This window comes from Micrasema longulum, unplaced genomic scaffold, assembly GCF_059751315.1.
Source record: "Micrasema longulum isolate JH-2025_06_02 unplaced genomic scaffold, ASM5975131v1 h1tg000554l, whole genome shotgun sequence".
NCBI lineage: Eukaryota > Metazoa > Arthropoda > Insecta > Trichoptera > Brachycentridae > Micrasema > Micrasema longulum.
The window spans coordinates 68,642-84,525 of NW_028277750.1; the positions used below are offsets into that span (position 1 = coordinate 68,642).

Genomic DNA, 15,884 nt, shown 5'->3' on the forward strand with positions numbered 1-15,884 from the left:
GAGATAAGCCAAGCCTCAGTCAATAAAATCTATTTACATCTAAAAACATTGTCTACATATGTTATTTTAAAAAAGGACTCCATAAAATATTAAGCTACATTAAATTATCAGGAAACATTTTTACAAATAAAATTATTATGCATTCATGTTAAAAAAAATACAAATATTTTTTGTATGAACGCCCGCCAAAGTTTATTTTGTTACATTGTAAAATTTACAATGTAAATAAATAATAGAAAATAACAGTCAGATGTTTTTATTTAACGACCAATTAAGAAACACAATCAACAATATTTCGAGTTTGTACAAATTATTGTGGACAAGGACATGATTTAAAATCCTAGGGATCTATTAAGTTTAACATTTATCAATTTTTTTCACATTGTAAACAATAATAAATAGTTTTGAATGTAAAATGTTTAAATGCAATAATCGGGTTGTGATCCTGTGGTTAGTGTCGCGGACTAACTGATCAGAGGTCCGAGGTTCGAAACCTACTCTACTTCAACTTGATTCCCATTATCTAATAGCGAGTTATTTACAACTCTTTGAAAATGGCTCTAAGACTGAAATATCTAGGCAAATCAAAAGAATGCAAATATTTATTTATAAAAAAAAACAATACAACATTGGAGAACATTTTAGAGAAGGGAATAACGGAAGTCTAGGCATTTAAAGAGATTATGATCTGTCATCGGCTGATTTAAGTGGTCACTTTACACATATAAAATATTGCTGATTAAATAATATAATTTATGTTCATTTTTTATTTTATAAAAATCTTCGACTGACTCCTGCAAAATTCACTTTATGGTGCATAAGTCACTTACTATACATTTATAACTGTAGTCTCGTTAAAAAATGTCTGTACGAGGCAATTAAATAAATAATAATAATTCCAAGATTCCATCGGTGATTCTGCAAGGTTTTTTTTCAAAAAAAAATTTACTGCTATAAATTTGCTATAGCAACTAAGAACTGTTAGTTTGAAATTATTGATATTTTTACTATAAACTATGACAGTTTTTCTTGATACTCCAGTGGTATTTTTGGTTGATTAAAATCTTAAATAATATATTAACAGAACGCTTTTTAGGTTCCTATGCTAAAAAAAATATAAATAATTAATAGTTGCGGTACAATACAACCGACGATACGAAACACAATCGAAACTTTGTTGAATTAAATTCAACTCCCAGAATACTCTAAACAAATTTTTTTTTTGCTTTCAAACCTTATATATTTTAAGGAATGCATACTTTTATGTATCCCATAAGAATAAAAATATAAAAAATATGGCTATTACTATTTCATGTAGAAATTGTTTTGGAAATCTCTGATTGAAATTTTTTGAGTTTTTGCCACAGACGATTATTTTTCCTGAAAAAAAAATCAGGATTAAGATAGGCATCCGGATATTTTACTAGGCATTTTGTTTTAACTTTGTCTGTGGGTTTGTCTTTGGAGGGAAATTTCTCCCCGTCTCGGTGCTTCCTGCGCTTGGAAGGAACATAGCTAGAGATGCTTTTCGGTTTGGCCTTGATGCTGTAGAGAGATTTCGGTTCGGCCGAAGTGTTGACAGTGTCCACAGCCAGGAGGATGTGGTCACAGAGGCCGGTGTCTCCCTCGGTGCACGAACATTTGGCAGACATGACATTTCTATCTTTAGACTTATCAACCTAAAAAAGAAAATCGGAAAATTTCTTAAGAGATTTATAGTAAAAAATATTTCGAGTAATTAAGATGATTGCCTGAGAGTAGGCATCGAGTGGAAAGCACTCGTCCAGAATTCTGGTTCTATTTCAGACACAGAACTAAATTTTTAATCCGCCCAGACACAGAGAAGCATCTTAATACACTCGATAAAACAAAAACACAATGAAATCAATTCTCAAAAGGCTGTGCTAAAAATCCCTTAGCAAATGGTGCTGTAACATTGAGCAAAAAACGGGATATTTTTAAATACAGATATTTAACAAAAATAATCATATATTGTATAAGAAGTATACACTACGTTCAACAATCTATTTTTTATTATTTGTAAAAATAATAATACAGTTTGTTAATAATATGCCTGTTATAGAAAAATATTACTATAATATAGTCACCGCACTTGCAAAATCTTTTGAGTGATTTTTCTTTTTAAAAGTATTTTTAATTCAAACAAACAAAACATCACGCCGTTTCCCCATAGAGGGAGGCAGAGAGGATAGAACGCCATATCACTCTGTCTATGCATACAGACCTCACTTCCTCTACATTCATTTATCTTCTCATGCACGCACGCCGATTATTCCTACTCTTGACATGTCCATCTTAAAGTATTTGATGGACTTGATCGTGCCATGTCTTTCTTGGTTTACCTCGTTTTCTGCATCCATCAACATTCGCATCGTATATCCTTTTAGCCATTCTTTCGCTGTCCATTTGCTCTACATGTCCAAACCAACGCAGCACCCCTTTCTTGATTCTGTCCATAATGCCTTACACAGTTCACGGATCTCGATATTTGTGCACCTATCATACATAGTTTTACCACAGATTCGCCTGAGGGATCGCATTTCAACAGCATTTATCCAATTTCATAATTATTTTTCCAATTTCATACTTCTCTCCCATACATAAGAGTTGGCACTAGAACTCCACAGTGAACTGCTTATTTTGCCTCCTGCGACAAACATTTGTTTGCCAAAGTAGATTTCAGTGCACCGTTCACCCTGTTCTCGGCACTCACCCTCCTTTCAATATCTTTTTCAGTCTTTCCATCCTTCGTAAATATACTTACCAGACACCCAAATTCTTCAACCTGATTCAGAATATATCCGTTTACACTGATCTCACATTTAGTTATATTTTCATCCCTTTCAAAAACCATCACAGTCGATTTATCAACATTCATTAGCAAATCGCTTTTCTCACATACATCGTAGACTTTTGTTACCAAGAATTGCAGGTCTTCTTTGCTGCTAGCAAGAAGCACGGCATCATCCGCATACAGAAGACAGTTAACAGTTATACCACTCATTTTTGCTCCCATTCTTAAATCTTTCAGTTCTTTTATACAGTTATCAATGTATATGTTGAACAACCATGGTGACATTACACATCCCTGTTTGACTCCTTTAGGAATGTTAAACCGCGATGTGAGTGATCCATTTACCCTCACACATGCTGTGCTGTCCTTGTACAGTGACGTAATAGTCCTTGTCAGGTTACAGGATGGGAATTTTTAATTTCTCATTCAAACTTTGTTTCAACAAAATAAACTTCAATATTTGTTCATAATAAAATTACATATTTTTTATCATCAAAATGTTCGTTTAAATTATCTCTTTTTTTAAATACCGCTTAACAGATGTTGCAGGCGCAATGGCGATATATCAAATGTTGTATTTTTTATGACGTCATAGCACGTCATAGGGTTATAAATAAAGGAAAAAAATACGGTCACTCAGCTGTAATAATATCCTAGACTGATGCATTAAAACACAAATCGTTTAAAAACTAAATATTTCCTACTAACTTTCAGAATCGTTGTCGACAGTATTATGAACTATGTACTCGCAATAACAAATATGATATAAATAGTAATTTCTAGATATTAAAAAAGGACAAAAAAAACTGTTTATTTGTGAGATAAAAACGTATTTTTTCTCGAATGAACCGAGACCCGACGCGTCGTCAATAAGTCGAATAAACAGATCATTTAAATATGTAATAAAAATAAGCTTTATTTGCTACAAAATATATAGGTACTCACCACTAGTTTAACATAAGATGGTTTTTCACGTTGTTCAGATGATTGAGGAGTTACCACAGTACAAGTAATTACTGATAAAGTATGGGATTCGAGTTCATGAGTGTCCAAAACACGCTGAACATTATTTGGCTTGTTGTTTAAAACTTGTACAGGCGTCACGGCATACGTGATCTTCTTGAAACCTCTCTTCACAATCATATTGTCCATTATATTGAATTTCGATAAATAAAATATGTATTTTGAATGATAACAAATTATAAATTCGGACAGCCGTCAAACAGCGATACAGTAAACAGCGCGGATTGTTTTGAAAAGATGTAAACAAAAGTCAAAGACAATGTCACGTGGTGTGGTGAGAGAGGGTGTTGCACGTTTTTTTAATACCCATAAACAATAATTAAAAGTACTTACGCATTAAGTAATATTCCAAAGATTCTTGCGTTTTTATTTTTTGCAGAGATGTATTTTGTACTACATTTCAAAAATTTTAATGAAAAATAAATAAAACAAGTTTGTTTTTAACCACTAATTTTTTATCATTATTTTTTTCCACCGATCGGTTCCAAAGCAAACAAGCTTCTTCGTCAAGGTTTTTAAATTTATTTTATTTTATTTTGTTTATTAAGAAAAACAACAGCAATACAAAGAAATATACACAACATAATAAAAAAAAAAAAACAGAAAATAAAGCCAAATCAGTTTTTCACATAAATACAATTATAAAAATCCAGTTCAGTTAAATATAATTTTTAGAAGTGCATGTGTGCGAGTTTTTTTTTGTGTGTGAGGATGCGTGTGTAAAAAAGTGGAGTGTGGTTTTGGTAGGTATGTGAATATGTGTGTGATTGTATATGGGTGTGTGTTTACGTAACTAATTTCCTATTTTATTTTTATCATGTTCACCAAATACTACACGTGGACCCAATAAATCAAGTCGTTTTTTCCTTACACGGGTGGTTATTTGATATCAATATTTTCGAAGTTAGACAGGAGAGGACTAAAAGAAATATAGTTTATTTGGTTATTAATTATTGTTTTCTTATTATGAATCGCTTTTTTAATTTCTAAGATTTCTAAGTTGTCTAATTTTCATATTTTATTTTCAAACCGGTTTTGAAACCGGTCGGTGGAAAAAAATAAATTGGTGGTTAAAAACAAAGTTGTTTTATTTATTTTATTATAATGAATAACCACAAGGTTAGTGCTGCAAATATAAACTTTATTTATAGAAAAATAAATACTTTACGCCATGAGTAAATTAAAAATAATAAATTATATTAGATGAAAATGCGCATTTGCAAACCCTGAATTTATCGTAACATATCATCATCATTATTCCCCTTTCCACACCCAGTGGTGCTTAGGGCAATGCATTTGTAAACCAAATGCAACATATTTTGAGCATCTGTTATATGAAGATAAAATGATCAGTATAAATTAAATATGCATTAAAAAAGCATACAATTCAATACATTTAAGCGGGTCATTATTCCATAATTCGCATAATTCCGACAGAAGCAACATTATTGACGATTGGACTGTTAGTTCTATACGGATAGTTAGATAAATATCATAGAATTAAGAATCGTCATTCTATGATAAATATCATACATATTGACTTTTCTGTCCTACTTCGTGCGCCTGTTACAGGCATTTTATTCAAATATCCTTTCATAACCCTAATTAAGATAAAACTCTAAGTGCATTAAAACCACTTCAAAGTGTTTGGGGAGTGCCGGATTTCAAAAAGTTTTCCTCTACTTAAATCAAATGTTGACCTAAGAGTAGATTTTCTTTGACATGTAATTTCCCTAACATAAAGATCCGAAAGGTATCTTGGAGCGATTTCATGAAGGGATTTGAAAACTGTCCAGCAAAGCTTGTATTTTATTCTCTCTGGGCTTTTTGACCAGTACAAATCTCGAAGATGTTGTGAGAATATTTTTTTACTCCCGTAATAAGTCTTGCTGCTGCATTAAAAACAAATGGAAGTTTATCAGTTTGGTATTTTGGGAGATTTACTAACTTAGTACTTTTTGTGGAAATCTGTTGTTGGTTCTGTTTCCCAAATAAAATAATTTAATAATTTGCATAAAGTTTATAGATACTATAAAGCATTATATCTCAATATACGACTTATGCAAATAGCTGCCTATTTGCTTATGACGGCAGAGCTGTACTCCTTCCTTGCGCCAAAATGCTAACCCAGCAAAGTCGCTTTAATTTTGTGATGTAATATTTGATTAAAACAAAAATTCTAAATAAAATAGTTTATTAAAAATATGTATATAAATACTATAATTGCATTGTTCTTCATTAATTCTAAATAAGAAAGTTAAAATATACATATAGACAAAATGCTTAGGACTAAAATTTACACTACGCCTCTTCTAATCACAGTTATTTATAAATATGTATTAGATTGTTTGTTATTTTAAAATAAAGGTGCTTTGGAAATTACATTTAATAACATCTTGTAAAGAATTAAAAAACGTCAATTACGTGGTAACAATAATGGTACTTACAAATTATTTATTTAAAAGGAAAAAAGTCGAGAAATAGTAAAAAAAAAAAAAAAAAAATACCTATCAATAAAAAAAAACCTTTGTCCATCATTGTGATTTTTAAAATGTCTGACAATGTTGTGAGACTGGCGAAACCGGTAATTGATTTATAAAAGTATCAACATGTGATTTATAACGCAAAATAAAACGACGCTTTAAAAATTGCAGTATTCCCGTATGCCTGCAGCTATTGTAAACGCTTAAGACGTTACATTTTTTTATTTTTTAGAATACAATAATTTGATTAGTGGGGAGACGGGCCTACACACCATATATGTATTTTGCGTTTTTATTCATTACCATATTTGCACACCATAATTATTTGATTTCAACATCCTTGTGGGACCCCATTTTCTTTGGCTCACAGAATTAAAGTTTGCTTTTAGTTTTATAATGAGAAGGTTTGTAAAACTCTATTTACAAATGTGTTTTTAATAACAATGTAATCTCATTTTACACGGTCTTGAAATAAAACAGTACAAAAATTAAATACCAGGTAAAAAACTACTCCGTAGAAACCAAAATGTCGCCTGAAATTGAACCCGGAACCTTCCATGTGTGAGTCAAGTGCCTTAATCATTTCACCACGGAGGCCGCCTATAAATAAAGGCCAATATAAGACAACAAAAATCTTTAAAAAAAAACATGATGGTTTCAAAATAACGTAGCAAAAATACAAACTGATTTTTATATGAAAAAAAACTAAATTTCCTCTTTAAGTATTACTATAATTCTTATATTAGATTATAAATCTTAATTTAACATTGATCAAAGACTAATTTGATTGATTTATAATAATTTATATCACATGGAAGGCACAATATCACTTTTGAAATTTTTTATAAAAATATTTATTCCTATACAAAATGTGACAAAACGCATTGGTACAATCTTTGCAAAAAATATAAATCTTTTCAGATCTGAATTGATTCCTGGGGGGTACGAAATTCATATATTCCCGTGGTTATGAAATAAGGGGGTTAAACCCAGTTCAAAAATAAAAATTAAAAAATATTTGAAAAAATTCAAAATATTGCCATAAATGTCATTTAGGATGACAGAAATTCGCTCCAAAACAAATAAGCCAACTGTCAAACCGAAAACAAACTTTTCCTTTTTTTATATAACACCCGAGTAACTCCTATTCTCCTTTACGGATGCAAATAGTGGCACCTCACTAGGGCCCAAAACAGCAAAATACTGAGTTGTGAGAATAGGTGTCTCCGAAAAATGTTGGCTGTTCGGTGGTTTGACTTTGTAAGGAATGAAGTATAAAGAGAACGGACGCAGCGAACTCCAGTGACAACCGTCATCAAGTGGAGGCGATACAATTGGCTTTTGTTTTTTTTGTTTTGTTCTCGACACCCTAGACGTCCGCTGCTGACTGTTCATCAGCAGTTTATGTCAGAACTACGGGATGCGGATCTGACTTGGGAAGATTCACGGGACCTGGCAGCCGACAGAGATACCTGGAAGATCTTCGTGGGCACCATATGAAATGATTATGGCTTCATGGTCAATTATAGGTACTAGATAATTGTTATGATTTAAGCATGCTTTTCAAAAAAATAACTGCATTAATTCATTTATTTGCAAGATGTAAATGTGTGCGATGATGTGCACATGATCCACAAAACAGAATATTAAAAGACAATATTTGACGTTCGTAAATGTGAACATTTTCAGACTCTTAAGACCGCCATTTTATTTCCAGTGCCCAGGCCTTGAGTCTTGATGGTGTTGGTTAAACCTATTTTCATTAGTTTTGTTTATTGACTATTTCACATTAAGGCCGGGTCGTTTGATCGTTAGTAATAGTTAAAAATCAAAAGTAATGGCAACGATTTTAAAAACAGAATCTTTTTTGTATGAAAAAGATATTCTTTTTCAAATCTCAAAGTATTATTTACTTTTGATTTTAACTATTACAAATGATCAAACAATCCAGCTTTAATTGTTGTTACCTTTAACAAACATATCCCGTCCTAGGAGAATGATGACATCACAAATGCCAAACAGCGGGGATATTTCTGTGGCTTGGATCTATAAAGGCCAATGTCGTAAATCGTAATATTACGGGAGAGTCATTATTTAGCCATTTTGGGGCGTTATGATGATCTGTTTGACGTCTTTGATAATAAATATTAATAAAAAACATTACAACACATGTATGTGTTTGTAAAATAGTTAAATATACAAGTAGCAAGAACAACGTGAATTCTGATATTGGCCCTTCTAGATCCAAGCCACAGATTGATTGATTGATTTATTTTTTGTACCACAACAGGACCAATTACAGTGGTGAATACCTAGACTTGAGAAAAATCTCATTTTAATTTTTGTGTTCTTACCGGAAATTGAACCCGGAACCTTCAGTGTGTGAGTTAAGTGTCTTATCCACTATACCGTGGAGGCTGCCTATAAATAAAGGCCAATATAAGACAGCAAAAATCTTTTTTTAAAAAAAACATGATGGTTTCAAAATAACGTAGCAAAAATATAAACTGATTTTTATATAAAAAAAACCAAACTTCCTCTTAAGTATTACAATAATTCTTAATTAGATTATAAATCTTAATTTAACATTGATCAAATACCAATTTAATTGATTTATTATAATTTATATCACATGTAAGGCACAATCTCCAAATATCATTTTTGAAATGTTTTTTCCTATACAAAATGTGACAAAACATATATTTTTTTTTTAAAAAGAGGAATACTAGAGTTCTTATTATTTACTAAAATATTAAAATTTTATGACCATTTCCTAAAAGTCGTAAATAACTTGTGCCGGAAAAATGGAAACCGAGTTGTGGTAGAGTGGGATTTGAACCTGAGACCTTTGGTCCGTGAGTCCACAATACTACTACGGGACCACAACCCGGTTAATACGATCAGGTTCGTACGGTCTTTGCAAAAAATATTAATCTTTTCAGATCTGAATTGATTCCTGTGGGTATGAAATTCATATATTCCCGTGGTTATGAAATAGTTTCAGTTTAAAAATAAAATTTTACAAAAATTTGTACAAACTCAAAATATTGTCATGAATGTCTTTTAGGACGACAGGAATTCTCTCCAAAACAAATAAGCCAACTGTCAAGCTAAAAACAAACTTTTCCGTGCGATGCAGACTACTAACATAAATGAAAAAAAAATGGAGACATGCATTGGGGGATACCAGTAATTAAAAAATAAATTTGCCGCTATTTAATTTCGGTAGATACAGGAGTAAATAAATCTGTATACGAACACGGTTGAAATAGTTATAGAGCTATAAGTTTATTCATAATTTCTATAAGAAATTATGTACGTCCAATTTGATTTTAAATGCGTAACACTGGTGCCTCAGGAGAGCCTTAACCCGAGTCGCCTCTTCTTCACAGCTGCGGGCTCTCGCTGTCCGGAAAGCTATCAATGACAATATTTCAGCTTTGTTCGGCAGAACTAAGGGACACGGCATCGATCTGAGAGCAGGCGAGAGTGCTGGCTGGCCAAAGGGTCTCCCGGAGGCGTCTGGTGATGTCCACATGGTCCTCTGAGGAATAGATGTGAAAAAAATAGAAGACCAAACGGTGCTGTGATTATTTCTCGAGTTGGACCAAGAAATATCTCTCATGAAATCTTGGGTTTTCTAATATCTTATAACTGCACATTAATTGCGTGAGTGATGTTAAGAATCTAAATTAATTCCATCAGTCTAGGCGTTTAAACGGCTTATAACCACCTGTCATTGACAGGTTTCAGTGGCCACTTTACATGTTGGGTAACATTCACCATTCTGCCAACGTTTAAAAATCCACATTTCCTCAACTCCTCCATCTGTCGACTTTTGTGAAGTAAAATAGTGGAATCTTTATTGACACAGGTGAGATTCATCTGGCTGAATTTTTTCACCTATTAGTTCACGTTTAATTAACAATGTTTCGAGTGCTTAAATAAAATATTGCAGAGCATTAAAAAAAACTTATTCTTTAATAACTTCTCAAAGGGATGCATGCGGTGATTCTTTGAATAATGCTTGAGTTTGATGTACAATATAATCTGAAAAAAAAATAAAGATATTGTAATTTCAATTAAACAATGATATATGTAAGTATACGCATAACAAATGCAAAATTGATGCGTTTCAATTCATGGATAAATTTCTTCATTCTCTAAAGCTGTGGTTTCCTAAGAGAGTGGTCCTGTCATCTAGCGCCTGTTATGTGCGGTGGATCGCGTCATCAAAACATTTCTTATAATTTAGAAGCAAATAAATAATAACACCGGCGGCCTCCGTGGTGTAGCGGTCAAGACGCTTGACTCACGCACGGAAGGTTCCGGGTTCGATTCCCGGTGAGAACACAAAAAATAAAAATGTGATTTTTCTCAAGCCTGGGTGTTCTGTGATATGTAATTCGCCACTGTAATTGGGCCTCCTGGCCTGTTGTGGTGCAAAAAAATAAAATAAAAATAAATGTAAATGTAAAATATATTATTATTATTCGTTATAGGCAGGCAGCCTTTGCTGATGCGCCTACATCTCGTGTACTGCTTTTTGTCCAAGTTCTTCTTCCTTCTAAAAAGCATCCAAACGGTTTTTGAACTGATTGACCGAAATGGAATGGACAACTAGACTTAGCAATTTATTCCAGTCTGAAACTACCCTGCTGGAAAGGAAGTTTTTCTTGGGATTGAGGTGGGATTGGGGACGATAGAGCTTCCAGTTATGACCCCGTAAATTTGTGTTGGGATTTAATTGATGAATCTCATGCAGGGGGCAGTCATAGTAATTACTGAGTAGGTTTCTATAAAGTCCCCTCTCTTCCGTCGTTCCTCCAATGATGTAAGTCTTAAATATGTATTTGCATTATTATTTGCCTTTGCTACATGTACGTAGGGGTACCCAAAAGAAACCGAACAGAGTGTAGTTGCTGGAGAAGGTCCCGTTTGGCTGGTGTAATCTTTTTATGACAGTTATTTCGCGCGCTCTTCGTTTTTTGTGATGGGTGATCGAACGCACGGCCATGAAATTTTGCTTCCTGCTCGGGAAAGCTCGCACAAAAACTCTTGAAATGTTAACAACGGCCAATAAACATGATGCTATGGCGAAAACTTAAGTGTTTGACCGGTTTTCCTGTTTTAAAAGATGTGAATTATCGATTGATGACTAACCCCGCTCTGGACATCCTTCGACGGCCCGAACCGACAACAATCCATGAAAGAAGTTGTGGAGCTGTCTGGAGAGACTTGGAGCTGAGTGCAGCGAATTTTAGGCAGAGATTTGAGGATGAGAAAGGTGGCTGCCAAATTTGCTCTGTGTGTGCCAATTTTGGACCAAAAATTGTATGATCGCTGTGCTCCACCCCCCCAAGTCACCCAATCTAGATCCCTGTGACTTTTTTTTATTCCCTTAAATAAAAAGCACAAGAAAGGATTGCATTTTGAGTTGCTGATTTTGCCGAGGTCAAGAACAAAACAACGGAGGCGCTGTCAAGTACCACGGATTAAAAAAAAAAATGTTTCCAACAATGGAATAGAAGATTTGATAAGTACATTAGCTCGAATGGAGAGTAATTTAAAGTTTATTAAAGGTTTTCTGTAAATAATGAATTGAAATTTAAAAAATATATATTGGTTCGGTTTTTTTTGGATACCCTCTCGTGTTTTTCTTTTCATGTGATGTAATTGACTTAGGCTGCAAATTTAATAAATAAGTAATGCAAGAGACTAAATTTTCTTACAGCGTTATTTAGCCGTCATTTGTGAGTTGGTTTGATGGGCTTCAGGGTTGTCTCTCAGGTCCTCTAGCACTGGCTGGACGTCTCCCAGCAGGGGACGGTATGCTGGCTCCGCGGACCAGCACTTCTCCATGAGACTCCAGGAAGCGTCCATGAAGCAGGGCAGGCGTTCTGGACGTAGCCCTGGGTGAAACATAGTGAAAAATAAACATAATGTGCCGTTCCTCGATCGGCACAGCACAAACTATGGCTTGCACGAAAACATCAATTGAATGATGTTTCGATAGTATAAACTCACCTTTTCTAACATTACACCAAAGTTGTTCCTTATTCTGGAAGTGTTCAAAGGCGCACGGCAATTTCACACTACCAGCACAAACATACCTACACAGAGAAAAAACAATTATATTAATGTTGATACATTACAACAGAGATGAAGAACATTTTAAAGAAGGGAATAGAGAAGTCTAGGCATTTACATGGCTTACAATCTTGGCTGGTTTAAGTGGCCGCTTAACATTACTGTGCTCACCATTCTGTCAATGTTCGAACATTTATATTTACTCAATTTTTCCATCTGTTGATCTTCGTGAACAAAATCTTGTAAACATTATTGAAATATGACTTCAAAATTCCAGTGCAGTACACATAAAATTATGATATTTCTCAGCGAAGTTAGCCTTTAGGGTAATAATATACCAGAAAAGTACACGCCCTTAGGACTCCGAACAAAAAATTCCCCTTCCTCAAGTTGTTAATTAGATCATTAAAAATATCCTTATCTGCAGAATCTCCTGAGGGTCAAATCTTAAATTGATTCGAATTTTTTACAAAAACTTGGTAATATCCAATACATTGTGATAAAAAAATATCCGTCTCTCGGGAGAAATTACTCAAATGAATACAAGCTTTTAGAAGAATTGAATATTTAAAAAAAGATCTGAGTTTCAAAATAACGTAGTAAATGGGGAGATAGTATAGACCCTTGTGGTATTCCACTAAAGGTTTTTGATTGATTCCAAACATTTATTAAAATCTTACCAGAAGAGTATTCCAAAGGCGTACACATCCACCGAGCTGTCGTACAGTCCACTGAGCAGTTCTGGAGCCATGTGGACAGGCGTGCCGACTATGGAGCCGGACATCATGGCTTCAGGAATACAGAATCCTAGGTCGGTGAGCTTCGCACGGTGGTCTTCTTCCAGAAGGACATTCTTTAGCTTGATGTCGCGATGTACGAGGCCCTGGGAGTGCAGGTAGCGAATGCCTGCAAGAAAGAAAATATGATTGAATCGTAGATAGGTTAGGTTAGATTTTTCAAATCATTGACTGTCCAGTTCAATATAATTTTTAGCGAAATTTTTGTCCTTTTTTTGATGCGTTGTAAATACAACAGCACAGTTGGCCGAGGGGCATGTGTCTCTGAGATAATTCCGAAATGGTTAATCGAGGATTCGACTTGACCAGAGATTTTAATATGGCATCATAAAATTTTGAAAGCCATCTAGATTTAGGTGCAACTTTTAGATTTCCATTGCCAGGTTGGAGCCTTTTAAACAAAAATTGACATCTAAGTGCTGTTAGCACTTCAAGACCTAGGCCCTGACTACAATGGGAAGTTAAAAGAGTTATCTTCGACTGTCTATAAAGAAAAACCAATATTTGTGTAATAAATTGAGTATATTTGCATAAACATTTAAAGTATCTTCGTCGGTAACCTATAATTGAACATATTTAGAAGAAAAAAATGTATGCATATTCTGCTTTTCATACAGAAAACTTAATTTTACTTTGTAGATAAAATTGAAGATAAATGTTAACTTCCCACTGTAATCGGGGCCCTGGTTGAAAAAGTAACATAAAGCGCCTTATGTGTCTTTCCTCAATTTCTTGTTTGGACATTTTACCCACAACAATAATATACATTTTCTTATTCGTAAATAAGGCTAAACAATAGTTATATAATAATACTTCACCGTGTCTGGACACAAACTCCACTCGAATGGCGGGTCATAAAATATGCTATTTTTTATGTTCTCCTAATACTATCAACTAATTTACTTATTTATTTACGGACTTATTTAGTCCATTTAATAACAGTACATACATTTCTTTTTAGTATATACAGGTACAACTGAAATAAAATTCAACTAAAGAAAATTAAAGCTAGGACAAACAATCATGCTAGACATGGCTTCCCGGAAACCGGAAATATATCAAAACACATAATTGTTTGGCTTTTCTAAATGGCTGTTGACTAGAATTCGTGATGTTTTAAAATAGTTTATTTGTATTAAAAAATTATATATATATTTTTTTATACATTTTTGAGAAACTTTCCTGTACAGTTAATTAAATGCTCTAATCTGAACTTATAAACCTCATTATTAAGATGCGATATTTTATTTACAGTGCTAAGCGAAAACACTTTTCGTAAACACGGCGGCGGCATAGGAAGATGCGAAAGTCCATAGATTCGAGGTGCAGCAGCATTGGAAATCCATGAAGCAGCGTTGCCAGGCGTGGCAATTTAAATTTAATTGATTGATCGTATCATAGTTTGTAGTTTACCTTCCACGATGTCCACAGCCACTTGCATCCTCTGCTTGAAGTTCATGTCTGCGTTGAGGAGGGCGCAGTGGAGGTCCCACTTCAGCCTTTGCGATACGAGTAGCACAGCGGGGCCGCCGCCACCGTATGAGTGGTCGATCACAGAACCGCGCAGGCTGACTATGCGCTCGTGGGGCGGAATGTTTCTGGGGAGAAGAGCAATCGAAAATATATTTAATGATGGAAATGTAAATGCAGTCTATCTCGATCATGTGTTACAGGAAGGTAAGGCGATCAGTCTTACTCTTCAGGCGCCAATCCAGGGATTATGAAATATTGCAGTTCAAAACCCCTTCAAAATCAATATTTCACAGAGAGTAAAAATGTGAATTAGTATTTTCATATCTGACGAACAAGAAATTGAGTCTACCTTGTGTGGAAGAACTCCATGGCCAGTTCGTTGAAGTGACGGTCGTCTGGCGGTACAACACTCTTCACAGCGCAAGGTTCAGCAGCGGCCCACGGGCCCTTCACGGCGTACACTACTCCGTACTGCCCTCGACCTGGAAACAAAATACAGTAAAACCTCGTCTTTACGTTCCTCAATTTTTCGTTTTCCCGCTTTTTACACCGAAATGTTCAGGATGCATTTTTATTCATACATTCTCATGCAAATATTCCCCCAATCAACGTTCTTTACATTTTTCATCACCCCGGTTTTACATTTAGAATTTTGCGGAATTCTTGTGATGTGTCAAAAAAGCCAAAATTGTCGTAATAACGGTGCTGCACTGGGCCACCGCGTGTGCCACATGAATGAAAAATAAAAACAGGTTAACAACTAATAAAGGATAAATTATTGTCTTAGCCTAAATTCAAAGCAGGTGCAGAGTAATTGACCTTTTTGTTAAAGTGTCTTTCTTTAGGGTTAGTTTTAGTTTTCATTTGAACAAAAATATCATATTGACCAGGGGCGAATCGTCGAAGTAAGCGATTATGCACAGCTTACCATTATATTTGACTTTAAATTATAATAATTTATAGTAACCATGTTTATGGGAAAATATATAAAGTAATTGGTATTTATTATAAATCACCGTTTATATCTTTCTACAAAAAAATATCTATGAAGTGCGCCCAGCGCCAGCGCCCAGTCTATTCTCACTGAACAATAAAACTAGCCGATTACCTCAGCTTATTTTTCCATACAAAAAAGTACACTGTATTTTTCGTCTTTAACCCAAGTCGGCTTTTTTAGTACTAAAACAAACTTGCAGATTACAA

General features: G+C 34.1%; 2 protein-coding genes across 3 annotated transcripts in view; both read right to left on the reverse strand.

Moving 5' to 3' along the window:
- Positions 1–1,200: 1,200 nt before the first annotated feature.
- On the reverse strand, positions 1,201–4,053 carry LOC148280665 (uncharacterized). The gene is made up of 2 exons (XM_088228016.1): positions 3,761–4,053; positions 1,201–1,679 (listed from the first exon to the last, which is right to left on the reverse strand). The coding sequence occupies exons 1-2, from the start codon at positions 3,965–3,967 to the stop codon at positions 1,311–1,313; spliced, it is 576 nt and encodes a 191-aa protein (XP_088084142.1). The 5' UTR covers positions 3,968–4,053; the 3' UTR covers positions 1,201–1,310.
- Positions 4,054–9,524: 5,471 nt separating this feature from the next.
- The window catches only part of LOC148280666 (dual serine/threonine and tyrosine protein kinase-like), a 35,738-nt gene continuing 29,378 nt past the window's right edge, over positions 9,525–15,884 (reverse strand). For both annotated transcript variants that reach the window (XM_088228018.1, XM_088228017.1), the window contains exons 14-19: positions 15,031–15,163; positions 14,622–14,806; positions 13,092–13,317; positions 12,349–12,434; positions 12,054–12,233; positions 9,525–10,371 (exon numbers count right to left, since the gene is read on the reverse strand). In XM_088228018.1, the coding sequence (XP_088084144.1) occupies positions 12,058–12,233; positions 12,349–12,434; positions 13,092–13,317; positions 14,622–14,806; positions 15,031–15,163 (806 nt within the window). In that variant the 3' untranslated portion in view covers positions 9,525–10,371; positions 12,054–12,057. The remainder of the gene's footprint in view (positions 10,372–12,053; positions 12,234–12,348; positions 12,435–13,091; positions 13,318–14,621; positions 14,807–15,030; positions 15,164–15,884) is intronic.